This window comes from Aedes albopictus, chromosome 1 (genome assembly GCF_035046485.1).
Source record: "Aedes albopictus strain Foshan chromosome 1, AalbF5, whole genome shotgun sequence".
NCBI classification, from domain to species: Eukaryota; Metazoa; Arthropoda; class Insecta; order Diptera; family Culicidae; genus Aedes; species Aedes albopictus.
In genome coordinates, this window is record NC_085136.1 from 321,593,728 (window position 1) to 321,607,635 (window position 13,908).

General features: G+C 46.3%; 1 protein-coding gene across 4 annotated transcripts in view; it reads left to right on the top strand.

Moving 5' to 3' along the window:
* LOC109400229 (ankyrin repeat domain-containing protein 12) overlaps positions 1-13,908 on the top strand; it is a 469,219-nt gene that overhangs the window by 411,519 nt on the left and 43,792 nt on the right. For 3 of the 4 annotated variants that reach the window (XM_062847222.1, XM_062847221.1, XM_062847223.1), the window contains 3 exons: positions 982-1,294; positions 1,360-4,257; positions 13,451-13,730. In XM_062847222.1, the coding sequence (XP_062703206.1) occupies positions 982-1,294; positions 1,360-4,257; positions 13,451-13,730 (3,491 nt within the window). Of the gene's footprint in view, positions 1-565; positions 764-981; positions 1,295-1,359; positions 4,258-13,450; positions 13,731-13,908 lie in introns of those variants that run through there. The other variant, XM_062847224.1, reaches the window with a different exon arrangement.

The following is a 13,908-nucleotide window of genomic DNA, read 5'->3' on the forward strand; positions in this document are numbered from 1 at the left end:
GGACGTCGCAGGTACGTTTAATGAGATCCTATGGGGTCTCCGGGACACTTCAGATGCTCTCTTTTCAGTGGAATTTCCTGGGGATCTCATAAACATATCAGCAAGTCTCAGGGGCATTCCAGGGAGGTTCCACGGAGATTCCAGGGAGTCTTAGGGGTACTTCAGGGGGTCTCTGGCTCCTGAAACCACCTGAAACAGCCCTGAAGTCCATTATAACCTTTTTCTTTTGTGCACACTGGGAACTTCCTGGAAACGGCCCCAACTCAAAGGGTTAGGAACAAGGCGATCTTGCTTCAGCCATAGCTATACAATCTGAACGAAACTTAACACTAGACAAGGGACATACGGAGCATGCACCAGTGGATACGGAAAAGAAGCTTTTGTAACGAAAAGTTCCATCGCCCGGAGCGGGAATCGAACCCTCACCCCACAGCCTGGTGCGATTAGAAGCTTGGTGACCCTAACCGCACGGCTACGAGGCTCCATGCCTTTTTTAATTTATACACCCTCAGTTTATGGCATGAAAAAGGTTCCTGCATATTTCTTCTTTTGAATGCTGCTAAAGGGGCCATTAGACTGTTTGTCCTAACGACAAATATTTGCCATTGTAGTCCGACATTCATCCGAGGTTGCCATGATTTACGTTGTGTTGGTCATTTGTTGGGCTTGTTTGGCCAAATATTTGTCATGTCTAATGGGACCTTAACGTTAGTGAAATCTCTTGAAGTGAATTCTGAAGGATTATTTTTAACAATAAAAAAGGGTAAATACTTGTATCAGTCTTATTTTCATTAAATGTAAAAAATATACATCGAGTAACCCCTCGCTTGCGCCAACTATCCCAAGCAACGCACTCCTCTATTAAATCGATAACTAACTGGATACTATCTGTTTCTATTCCCATTACATTCCCTGTGCATTCTCAACCAAACACCAACCACGTGGCCGGACACCGATGGCATTGACATTCCTCCCCACCAGTATGCGGCGAAGTGGAAGCCCTCCGGGTAGTGCTATCAGCCGGTGCCGATGTATCCACTCCGGACATCAACGGGGGCAGCCCGCTGCACTACGCCGCTCAGATGTGCGGCGCCAACTACGAAGGGAAAACGGCCCGCGCTTCCGCCAAACTGGCCCTGGAAATCCTCGGCACCCTGCTGAACCATCCGGACACTTCGGTCGAAGTGGAGGACAAGGATGGCCGCCAGCCGCTGCTGTGGGCCGCCTCGGCTGGCTCTGCCAAGGCTGTCCTGGCTTTGATCAAAGCCGGCGCACAGGTCGAAAGTGCAGATAAGTATGTGGGGGAGTGGGTAGCTAGTAAATTTAAGATGTTGACTGAAAATTTCGGTTTTGTTTTAGGGATGGACTCACAGCTCTTCACTGTGCCGCTTCACGAGGGCACACGGAATGTATAGACACGTTGATCAATTTATGTGGAGCGCACACCGACCAGATAGATTCTAATGGGTGTACGGCGCTGCATTACTCTGTGACGTTAGGTCATGCGGACGCTACCTCGCTTTTACTCAAGCTGGACGCAGATCCAAACCGTCAGGACAGGAAAGGTCGAACTCCGGCGCATTGTGGCTGTGCGAAAGGACAAATGGAAACGGTGAAGATATTGCATATGAAAAAAGGGAACTTGTGGCTGCGGAATGCGAAAGGGGACTTTCCAGTTCACGACGCTGCCAGTTCTGGAAGGAGGCAGCTGGTACAGTGGCTGCTGCAAATGAAGCCAAAGCACATCAACACGCCAAGTAACGATGGAAGAACACTTTTACACATAGCGGCAGGACACGATAACGTGGACATGTGCAAGCTTTTGCTGGAATCTGGAGCGGAGATGAATCACCTGTACAGACCAGCTAAGGGGTCGCCCATGACTCCACTTGACTACGCGTTGGCGAAAGGCTTCCGATCAACGGCAAAGTTTCTCCAGATGCAAGGAGGTTTGCCGGCGAATAAGTTACGCATGTCTAGCCGACAGCAGAAAATTCTTCCAGACATAGACAAGGTGGAGCCATTGAAGCTTACAGAGAAGGAAGAGTTGATTGATTTGAAGACTTCCAAGCGATACGTAGTCTATATGAATTCAAACTCCGAATCGGAGAGCCAAGAGGATCGATCGCACCGAAAAAGTAGGCACAAACGGAAAGGAGGTCACCGAAGTCGTCGTACCAGTAGCTGTAGTGATACCGTATTCCTCTACAGGGAAGGCGGGGCAGATATAAGTCGATCCCGAAGCAATGTCGAACTGAACCGGACACAACATCACCATCACAGGCACCACCACCGAAGCAATAGCTCCTCGTCGGCTTCCAGCAGTGAAACGTCTTCGGATGAGTGCTGCAAACATATCAAACGAAAGCACAAGTGCTACAAGAAGTGTTCATCCAAGTCGACGAGATCGAAGGATCGTTCCCACCGAGAACGGGATCGTGATCGAGAAAAGGAACCCAAGGAACCGAAAGAGTACGAGTTCATGTATGCGGAGCAACGGGAGACCGGCAAACCGAGAAAGCCAGGCGAACGAATGGGAAGGATTGTGCTGAAAGAGGTGCACAGTGGATCATCGGAGAACGAATCGCCGGAAGGTGACAGACGGGGTAGCACATTAAGGCTAGGCGGAAAAAGCGGTCCATTATTGACGGTTCCGCCGGAAGTAATGGGAATACTAGACGAACAATCACTGCCGAAAACACCACCAAAAGCTGAGTTCAACATCAGGAAGGAGTCGGATACAAAGAGCGATGGGAAGTCCTCGGATACCAGTGTGAAGAAGGTGAAGAAAGGCAAGGGAAATGGTAAAAAGGGTAAGGCATCCGGGAAGGCACACGGGAAGAAAACTGATTCGCCGAGTGAGGAGGAGTCGAAGGACAAACAAAAGATTGTGACGGAAGCTGTGGTACATCCAGTTCCGGAGACTATGGTAAAGTCAACGGAAGACGATGGAGCTGCTACGGACGCAACGTATACAATCGATCAGAAAACAAAGTCTGATAACGAGGGGTTTAGCGAATCCGAGACTACAGATAAAACAAAAGGGAAGGGAAAGGACAAACCGGAGACAATAATGGAAGCGAAGGATGAGACCGTGCAGGAAGTTTCACCGGCGGTCCCTTTAGAGGTAAAGGAGGAGGTGGTACCGGCTCCAAAAAAGGAACGGCCAAAGCTAAAGTCAAGCAAAGACAGTAGCACCAGCCGATCGAGCAAATCCAAGTCGGATTCGTCGGAGAAGGAGATGCCAAAGCAAAAGTCCAAGCCGAAATCGGAAGCAACTCCGGTGGTGGCAGCGCCAACGCCGCCGACACCACCACCACCGCCACCTCCTCCTGAACCGGAAGCAGAATCACGCGTTGTACCAGAACCGGAGCCTATTGTTAAGGAAACGTTAATTGTTTCGGAATCTTCCAAACATGAGGAGGAAAAGGCTGTAGAAGCACCGGCTGTAGTGCCAGAGGCTGAACCAGCACCTCCTGTGACGAACGGAGAAGCAGTCGTCCCTCAAGAGCAGCCTGTGGAAGAACCAAAACCGGAGGCGGAACCAAGGCCGGAACCAGAACCAGAACCCCAACCAGAACATCCATCGGTTGAAGAGACGCCAACGGAAGAGAAAAGCTCTGAAGTGGAGGAGTCGCCTTCGAAATCAAGCGAAGATCAAATTGAGCAGCAGCCACCAGAACCCGAAGAACCGCCAAAGCCCGAGCCAAGTGGAGATCAAGTTTTACCTCCGGAGCCACCACCTATGCCCAAGGAAGACTCCCCAAAAAAGGTTAGTTTCGACAGGGAGCGGCCAAAGCTGAGAAGATCCGCCGAGTCTATGGTAGAGCACGTTGAGGAAGAGGAAGTCCGAACGGAAGAAGATGCTGTTGTACCACTGGCGGTGGCTGCAGCCGTTGACCAGGAAAAGGTCGATTCGACGCGAAGTTTTTACGTCAGTCTTGCAGACGGGGAAGAAGGCGACGAGAAGAAAAAGCGAAAGCTGAAGAAGCGGAGATCCAAGGAAGACAAATTGGATGATGAGGCGCAGAGCAGCAAGGATCAGGACTCCGGGTTTGAACCCAGCCCGCAATCGGTTCGCAGCAAATCGTCAGTGTTTGACAGGCCAACGAGTACGGCGGCAGTGTCCAAGAGGCCAGCATTTACCATGGTAGAGGAGCGAGCGGTCAGTTCAAGGCCGGATGGACGGAAACCCGGTGACAAGAATGCCGTCAACATGACGACCGTGCAGCAGTCTATCCAGCGGAACATTCGGAGGTAGGTTCGAACGAACGGGGAATAGTGATGTTTTGTGTTTGTAGATGTTTGAGAGCACATTTGACCTAGTCAGATCTTCCCCGTCAGCAAATCCCCTTCCATCCCATCTAAACTAGACTTCACGACCAATCCACTCACTCTCTTGTTTCGAATCCAACCAATTGTTCTGGGATGTCCATCTAGCTGGCAGGACGCTTTTTAGTACTGTATTTGGCGATAATCAGGGTAAGTCGGGCGCTCCCCTGCGGAATCTCCCGATGCCTTTTAGAACCGACAATTCCTAGAAGTTAATGTGTATTTGAACGATTCGAGATGGTGTCTGTATGTTGGCTGATTCGAAACTTCACAGAACAGAGCTGTATGAAGTTATAAGACTGCAAACCTTTATAATAATTCTCTGGATTACGTTTGTAGATTCGATGATCTACGTATATCGTTAACTCATATTTTGATAAAGAGTACGAGACACATGACTTCTAGGAGTTTATCAGAGGTACTCCAAGCATTTCCAAAGCTACACTGCACTGCCAGCTACACGGACATCGTTCCAAGCTACCGCAAAACTCTGAAGTGGAACCACCCGTGTTATTGTTTCAGATGAACATTGAACAGAAACAAAAAAAAAAAAAAAACAGACTATCATCCAGTCAGCTTCCATACACAAATTCCGTCCCCAGAAACAATCCAAACAGACCGTTGAAATTTACGAACCATTTTCCACGCTTGATCGAGCCACACTTCTGCTACCCATCCCGCTTCACATAATCCAAGTCACCATCCGACAACCGGCTAACAGCCATCACCAACCAACCAGCCAGCATACCGTTCCACGTGGGAAACTGTGTTTCTTACGATATGAGAGGATGGAAAATAAATCTTCCATCGGAGTTACCCAGTTCGGTGGCGATTCGCGCTTTTCGAAACTGAGAAAATTATTTCCCCGATAGGATGCGAGAATCCAAGATGTTGGTCATAAACTAGAACTAGCGAAAAATTCAATGTAACTTTCGCGTAGAACCCACCTCGATTCGTCCTAACCCCCTACGATGGAATCTAGTATGCAGTATATTTGTGTAGCGCAGTCAGGCAGTGTGTTTTGTGTGAGTATTGTTTTCCAATCTTTACAGCCGGCAGAATCTGCCTGGCTGCTGATGCTGTAGACTCCGTAGTCGTAGCCCCGAAGAATGTTGTAGTTACCTTAGTCCATCTAGTCTAGTGTGTTTTGCTTGCCGGGTGAGTTTGTTCAATTTCGTTCGTTTGCTTTGCCAAATGGAATCGACCATCCGGATCGATTTGAACCGTAGATAAATACCGTCCTCCAAGAAGCTTTCGGTCGGTGTGTGTATGCAGCGTGTAGGTTTGGGAGGTCAGCAAGTGTAGAGCGAGAGAGACAGAGAGCTGAAGTAGGAAGAAAAAACAATTTGGCATGAAAAATGTGAAACACGCAGAAATTTTCCTAAACTTTGGCTCGTGTCTTGTTGCAGCAGACTTTTTTCCAAAGAAAGAAGGCGGGTCAACAACGGTAGTTGGATGGGTCGTTGGCGTAGTAAGGTGGAAGTTGAGATATGGTGAATATAAAACAGACTGGGACATAAAATCTAGTAATTGAGCAATATTAAACTCCAAATTTAAAGTTTTTGGAACTTTCAAAGATGACCCAAAATTGGTTTGGTAACTGGCAACACTGCTTTAGTTGATCCAATTTAGCCTAAAAAGGTCAGATACATTACATGCTATCAATTTCACAGTCTAGAGTAGCTCAAAGTGTCTATTACTAGCTGAAAATACTGCTAAAATACTTAACAATAGTTGCTAGACATAATGTTGCCCACAGTGATTTCGTTTATGAAGAAAAATTACTTTACTACTATGCTGGAGTACGATAGACGTAATATTAACATTGAGGATTCATTGTACGATAGAAAATATGTGTGTTGTAAGCAAGCACAAGGTTTAGTTGGTTCAGTGTTTATATAGACATGCATGATTGTTACAGCTCGCTTTAAAAAAAAAATCTGCCAAAGAATCCTAAGAAATTCATCAAATAATTTATTTAAAAATTCTTCAAAAAATTTCTCCTAGGATTGCTTGAAAAAACCTTATGTAGATTTACTCAGTCATTCCTTTATGGATTTCTTTTGAAAACTCTCCTGGGATTTATTTGGAAAATCTTCCACTGACGCTTCACAAATTCTTCCAATGATCTTTTCAGAATTTTTTTTTCAAGATATCCTTTACAAATTCTTCTCAGAGAGTCTTTTATGGGTTGCTTTTCACATCGTTGGATGGATTCCTTTAGAAAAGTCCACCAAGGGACTTATTCAGAAAAGTTTTCACAAACTTCTTCGCTAATTTCTTCGCGAATTCTTTCAAAACTTGCATAGATTGTTTCTGAAATCCATCCATGACATGTTTCAGAAATTTCTCAGGTTCCTTCAGAAATTCATATTCATCCAGAAATTCTTCCAAGAATTTCTAAAAAAACTATCCAAGAACTTTCACAAAAAATACTCAATAGATTCTTTCGAAGACTGGCGCTCGAGCCTATGGCGATACCAATGGCGACGACCACAGCGACGAAAAGGGACTTGCGATTGGAAACTCGGTACGTGGAACTGCCGATCTCTCAACTTCATTGGGAGCACCCGCATACTCGCCGATATACTGAAGGACCGCGGGTTCGGAATCGTAGCGCTGCAGGAGGTGTGTTGGATAGGATCTATGGTGCGAATGTTTAGAGGTAATCATACCATCTACCAGAGTTGCGGCAACACACGTGAGCTGGGAACAGCTTTTATAGTGATGGGAGACATGCAGAGGCGCGTAATCGGTTGGTGGCCGATCGACGAAAGAATGTGCAGGTTGAGGATCAAGGGCCGATTCTTCAACATTAGCATAATAAACGTGCACAGCCCTCACTCCGGAAGCACTGATGATGACAAAGACGCATTTAACGCGCAGCTCGAACGCGAGTACGACCGCTGCCCAAACAACGACGTCAAGATCATCATAGGGGATCTAAACACTCAGGTAGGCCAGAAGGACGAATTCAGACCGACAATTGGAAAGTTCAGCGCCCACCAGCTGACGAACGAAAATGACCTACGCCTTATGGATTTTGCCGCCTCCAAGAACATGGCCATTCGTAGTACCTTCTTCCAGCACAGCCTCCCGTATCGTTACACCTGGAGATCACCACAACAAAAGGAATCGCAAATCGACCACGTTCTGATTGATGGACGGCACTTCTCCGACATTATCGACGTCAGGACCTATCGTGGCGCTAATATCGACTCCGATCACTACCTGGTGATGGTTAAACTGCGCCCAAAACTCTCCGTTATTAACAATGTACATTACCGGCGGCCGCCCCGGTACGATCTAGAGCGACTGAAGCAACCGAATGTCGCCACCGCATACGCGCAGACTCTCGAGGTAGCGTTGCCGGACGAGGGAGTGCTCGATGTGGCCCCTGTAGAGGACTGCTGGAGTATGTACAGTCAAAGCAGCCATCAACAACGCAGCCGAGAGCACTATCGGGTACGTAGAACGGAGTCGACGAAACGATTGGTTCGACGAGGAGTGCAGAGCGCGCGGTTCTGGGGGGGAGGATGCAGCGCGGGCGGTAATGCTGCAGCATGGAACCCGACAGAATGTGGAGCGATACAGACAGAAGCGGAAGCAGCAGACCCGTCTCTTCCGGGAGAAAAAGCGCCGCCTGGAAGAAGCGGAGTGCGAGGAAATGGAACTGCTGTGCCGTTCACAGGAAACACGCAAGTTCTATCAGAAGCTCAACGCATCCCGCAAAGGCTACGTGCCGCAAGCCGAAATCTGCAGGGATAAGGACGGGAGCCTCCTGACGGACAAACGTGAGGTGATCGAAAGGTGGAAGCAGCACTTCGACGAGCACCTGAATGGCGAAGAGAATGTAGGCATGGAGGACCAAGGCAGCGGAGGAAATAACTATGTTGGTGCAGCAGAGGACGGGAACGAACCAACTCCTACGCTGAGGGAAGTTAAGGATGCCATCCACCAGCTCAAAAACAACAAAGCGGCTGGTAAGGACGGTATCGGTAAAATTATGGACGAGAACAGCTTTCCCGGGAAGCTGACTAGACTGATAAGAGCAACGATGGACGGTGTGCAGAACAGAGTAAGGATTTCGGGTGAACTATCCAGTTCATTTGAATCTCGACGGAGACTACGACAAGGTGATGGACTTTTCTGCCTACTATTCAACATCGCCCTGGAAGGTGATATGCGACGAGCCGGGCTCAACAGCCGGGGTACGATCTTCACGAAATTCAGCCAATTTGTCTGTTTTGCGGATGACATCCCGACTAGAAAGTTCTAACAAAAATATAACATAATTATAACAAACCATGATATTTATAACTCATTGTGATATAATCATGTTCAACATTCTTGGTGATTTTGAAATACTATTACTCAATTATAACACATTATGTTATAAATGTTGTTTGACAACTCATTGTAATATAATTTAGTTTTAATTCTTCGACATTTGGATAATAATGTTACAAAATTGTATCACATTTTGATAGAAACTAGAAATCCTGAAGCTAATATTCATATCACATTCTGTTATAATTTTGATCTGATTATATCAAAATAGGTTATTATCTTGATAGGACCAGTGTGGTTTTAGTTACAATTTTAGTTATTTTAACATCATCCTGCATCTAGTTTATAACACAATAAGTTATTGAAAAATATTATAACATCATAACACAATATGATATAATCTTGATATAATTTTCTAGTCGGGATGGATATTATTGCTAGAACATTTGGAACGGTGGCAGAACAGTACACCCGCCTGAAACGTGAAGCAGCAAAGGTCGGACTGGTGGTGAATGCGGCTAAGACTAAGTACATGCTGGTAGGTGGGACTGAGCGAGACAGGACAAGCCTTAGCAGCAATGTTACGATAGACAGGGATACTTTCGAGGTGGTAGAAGAATTCGTCTACCTCGGTTCCCTGCTAACGGCTGACAATAACGTGAGCCGTGAAATACGAAGGCGCATCATCAGCGGAAGTCGTGCCTACTATGGGCTCCAGAAGAAACTGCGGTCAAAAAAGATTCACCCCCTCACCAAATGTACCATGTACAAGACGTTAATAAGACCGGTGGTTCTCTACGGACAATAGACATGGACGATGCTCGAGGAGGGCCTGCAAGCACTGGAACTTTTCGAGCGACGCGTGCTAAGGACAATCTTCAGCGGCGTGCAGGAGAACGGTATGTGGTGGAGAAGGATGAACCACGAGCTCACTGCACTCTACGGTGAACCCAACATCCTGAAAGTGGCTAAAGCTGGACGGATACGGTGGGCAGGGCCTGTTGCAAGAATGCCGGACAACAACCCTGCAAAGTTGGTATTTGCTAGCCATCCGGTTGATACAAGAAGGCGTGGAGCGCAGAGAGCACGATAGGCGGACCAGGTGGAGTGCGATCTAGCGAGCGTTGGGCGTGACCGACGTTGGAGAGCTGCAGCTCTCGAGTATTATGGCGGCAAGTTGTTGATTCAGTTCAGTGTTATCATGAATTTGATGTTGAACTAAATAATTGAAAATAACGGGAGCGATGGTTCCGAGGGGGTCATACAACTGCGCAATGGCGGATAGGATCTTGCACTTCGTGTCTGATTGACTATTTACAGCGGCTGAAACATCGAACCAAAAGACAGCGCCTTGAGGTCCTTAAGATCTCAAGGTCTTGAACATTTCTGTAGGATCAAACCTCAGTTGTGCCTACGTTCCGAAAAGTTCAGGAGGAACTCCTGCTAGAACGGGAAATGAATTCGAACACTATTTTCGGAGACGGAATCCACCTTTCTGGAGCAGTTCGTTAAGTTCTTCACGAAGCTGGATTGCGTTGGCTCCACCAAGGAAGTCATCAACGTTAGTTTTCTTTCTAATTGCCTTGCTTGCTTTCGGGAACGGGGATCCTTCATCCCTAACAAGTTCGCGTAGCGAAAAACGAATACGGGACTAGACCGTAAGCTACGATGCTTAATTCAAATTCCTGAAGTGGCTGGGATTCGTCAAATGTCCACAGTATTCTTTGCAGCGGACGGTCGTAATCTGGTGGTATATCTTCTCAGGTGTCGATCAAAGAGATCGTTCAATGAAAGGCTTGTCAAGTCCCAGGCAACTTTTCTGGCGCATTCAACGTCTCTATTGACAGCCATCCCAGGATGTGTACGGTCGGTTATGCTATGCTATGTTTTGTAATCTGGCTGTACATTTTCTCGATGTTAGCAACTAAAGCGACTGTAAATGTCTGAAACCGGAGAACCAGGCTTAACAAATCGTCTTGCACAACCCGATCGTATTTGCAGATCCGTTGAAAATGGCTCTTACTTTCATAGTGTAGCTTGGGGTTGTCCATAAACCACGTGGTAATTTTTTCGGGACTTTTCAACCCCCAACACCCCCCCCCCCCTCCGTGGTCATTGGTCAATACAAATTTTTTTATTTGTCCATACAAAATGGCCATTGCCCGAAACCACCACCACCACCCCCCCCCATGACCACGCGGTTTATGGACAGCCCCCTTGACTGCTTCAGGATGGCATTACTTTCGGGATCAATTTTAGTTTCATTTGATTTCTGCTATCCTTCCACCAGAGGCGCCAGTTCGATCGTTTTGACATTTGCCAGTGTACATGTTGCTGAATGATGCAAACGAAATTTACAGGCGATTTGTGTAGTGGTGTCGTGTTAGACAAACGTCAAATCGCAAACCGTCATGACCGACAGTGTCCTGCGCGGTTTTACCAATAAGTGGCAATGTACTCATAAAAAAGATATCGGGCAAAAGTTTTGATGAACTTCTTCTAAGAGTTACGTTTGTTTGTCTGTGGTAGCTGCCTTCGGGTCGTCTTCCTCGTTCTGTTGAACCGGTGCCATGGCTCAAGCGAAATGTATGCCCTAATGGAATCGTGGTACTAGGTCTTCAAATTGCCGTCCTTAAGAACCTCCGTTCCAATAGCTTAAAACGGTGTAGTGTGGCCGGCTTCGATGCTCTCTTCGTGGGTGTCGCGGGTATTTGCGGCTTTCTCGCCTTTAGGGAATCTACCCACGCTCTCTCTGTTGTCCATAGGAGTGCTTCACTTCCTTCTCTAGAGCTGAACAGCGATGACAGGCTACGGCTTTGGCTCATCGCGTTTTCGCTCGCTATGTTGCGGCTTTGGCGTTTCTTCGCTCCCCTATCTTCTTTCAGGTGTCATCCTTGATCCACTGTTTTCTCCAGGTGCGTAGCTCATCCAAATTATTCTCGAAGGATTATACTGAAGGTGCTCTTCATGACGCTCTGTTGATTTTTCTTTGCTTCCACTTTCTGGAATATCCACAGTACGATTCTCTAGCTCCTCGACGAAGGACCTTTTTTTCCTCCTGTGGATGGATCCTGGGAATGCGCAGCCCGAACTTACTGCTTAAGAGATGGGTTTAAATTCCTCCATCATTTCATAGGATTTGCTCAACCGAATCCCTATCTTGCCATAGTCGCGCTCTTCAAAGAAGGGTCACTTAAAATTATCTATTCTTTCGAAAAAGTCCTTGTTGTTTTTCCGCTTTAGCTCTTTGGATTTCATTTTCTTTAGAGAGACGAACCAGCCAAGGGCTGAACTGCCGTGAATCGCAAGTCAGTCCCATCTGCATTTTGGGCAAAAATGAGTTAATGACCGTTCTTGAGCTTTCTTCGGATGATCTTTCAGCTGCGTACAAAAAAATATATAGTTTGTTCAGTAAAATTGAAAAACTACACCAAGTCAGATTGTCCCATAATGAAATGTAATCGCAAGTCAGTCCCATTACGAACTTGTGCGCCCTCCGGTACAAAACCTAACACTATTTTAGCCAGTTTTATATTTTTCACTGTTACGTATTCACGTTTGAAACAATATGTGAAAGTTTCATGATGATCGCAAAAGTTTTCAATTCATGGCGATTTTTTAGAGTTTCGCATGGAAATCGAATTTGAAATCTTCAGAGGCCATTTTCTCAATGCCTACTTTTTACATATGGGACTGACTTACGATTCACGGCAATGAAAGTCTCTTTAATAAAGCTAAATCAATCAATTAATCATTTTCTTCGATTAAAAAAAAAAACACAGCAAAGATTGTACTGCTATGTGATGACAGATATTAACCTCAGTCGTGCATAGGGCACTGCATTGTTTTGATTTTGTATGGGATTTTGACGTTTCATGGCCTTGTTGTTTACAAAATTTATGTAAGAGTGAAAGAGAAAGAAAGTATTGCATGCTGTGCCCTATTAGGATCATTATGACCCAGCAGACAGGCATATTAAGCGAACACTGCGTTAGTGGGGCGAGCGCGAGCTAATATACAAAGATGGTTAAATAAATTTGGTTCTACATCGTTTATGTAAAAACATCTTAATTTAAATTAACTCTCTTATCCACAAAAAAAACAAACCTTTCAACATTCAGACTTTAATTTCCCATGAATCTCCTAGCTACGCCAACGATAACCCATTTCACCGATATTCAACAATGTACAGCAGTAGGTATCCGTAGCGCGCAGTATATTTGTAGAGCTAGCATTTCCTTTCCAAAACAAGGAGAAACCGTAGCAGGCAAAAAAGGTAGTAAATATAGCAAAAATTAAGCGTTGAAAAATCGCGCAACATATTAGAGTTACGTGCACTGAAAGAGTAACGAAGTTGTTTTCATATATTGGGCAAGAGTCTTTTTTTGATGCTCACATCACATCTCATACCACGTGTCGTTCTTGTTCGGTCGAAAACGTAAGACGAATACCCCCAAGGGCATCCTATAAACTCGGTTGAGGGAGTTGGTATGAAATTTATCCAATCCCTCATCTCCGTTGCTCATCAAAACCCGGGTTTTATCAAGCAGAATCAATCCATCAATCAGTCAGAATTGACTAGCTACCCTCAACCGGCTCAGTGTGTGTAGTTAGTTTCATCCAATTTTGTACTCCTCAAATCAAACGAATTCATTTGCTCTCATCCCCATACTCATCCCTCACTTCCCACGCTCATCAAATCCCCCCGCTTACACCGCATCCCCGAAATCGCACTAAACAAAACACACCACCCGCGCCTCACGTCCTCCTGTGTTCCTTCCCGCGCCCACTCTTCGAAAACAAAAAAACCCTGAACCCCATCTTGCAGATACTACATGGAGAGAAAAATATTCCAACACCTGCTGGAGCTGAAAAGCCTCCAGATTCGCTCGACCAAGGTGAACGAGAGTGCCCTGGTGAAGCGGGCCGTCGATGACTACCACAAGTCGACGATCGAGCTGGGCTACGAAACGGGCTCCACCTTGAAGCGGTACCCCTACTCGGAGTACTCGTTCAAGAACTTCGAACTGTTCCTGTACGACACGCTGAAAAGCCTGCAGAAGCGCGAGACCTACAACTTCCAGAACATCTCCGAGGTGTACGACGAGGTGAGTAACAGCCGGGGGTGGAAAAGAACGAACAATTGAATTGTAATTGAATGTGTCATTTTACGATGTTCTTCGGCTTCGGCCGACGGATGGGTGGAGGTGGAGAATTGGGTGATTGTCTGAGTTTGAGCTGGGTGAATGAGTGCAGCGGAATCGTTCTCGACGTTCGAACGAACGA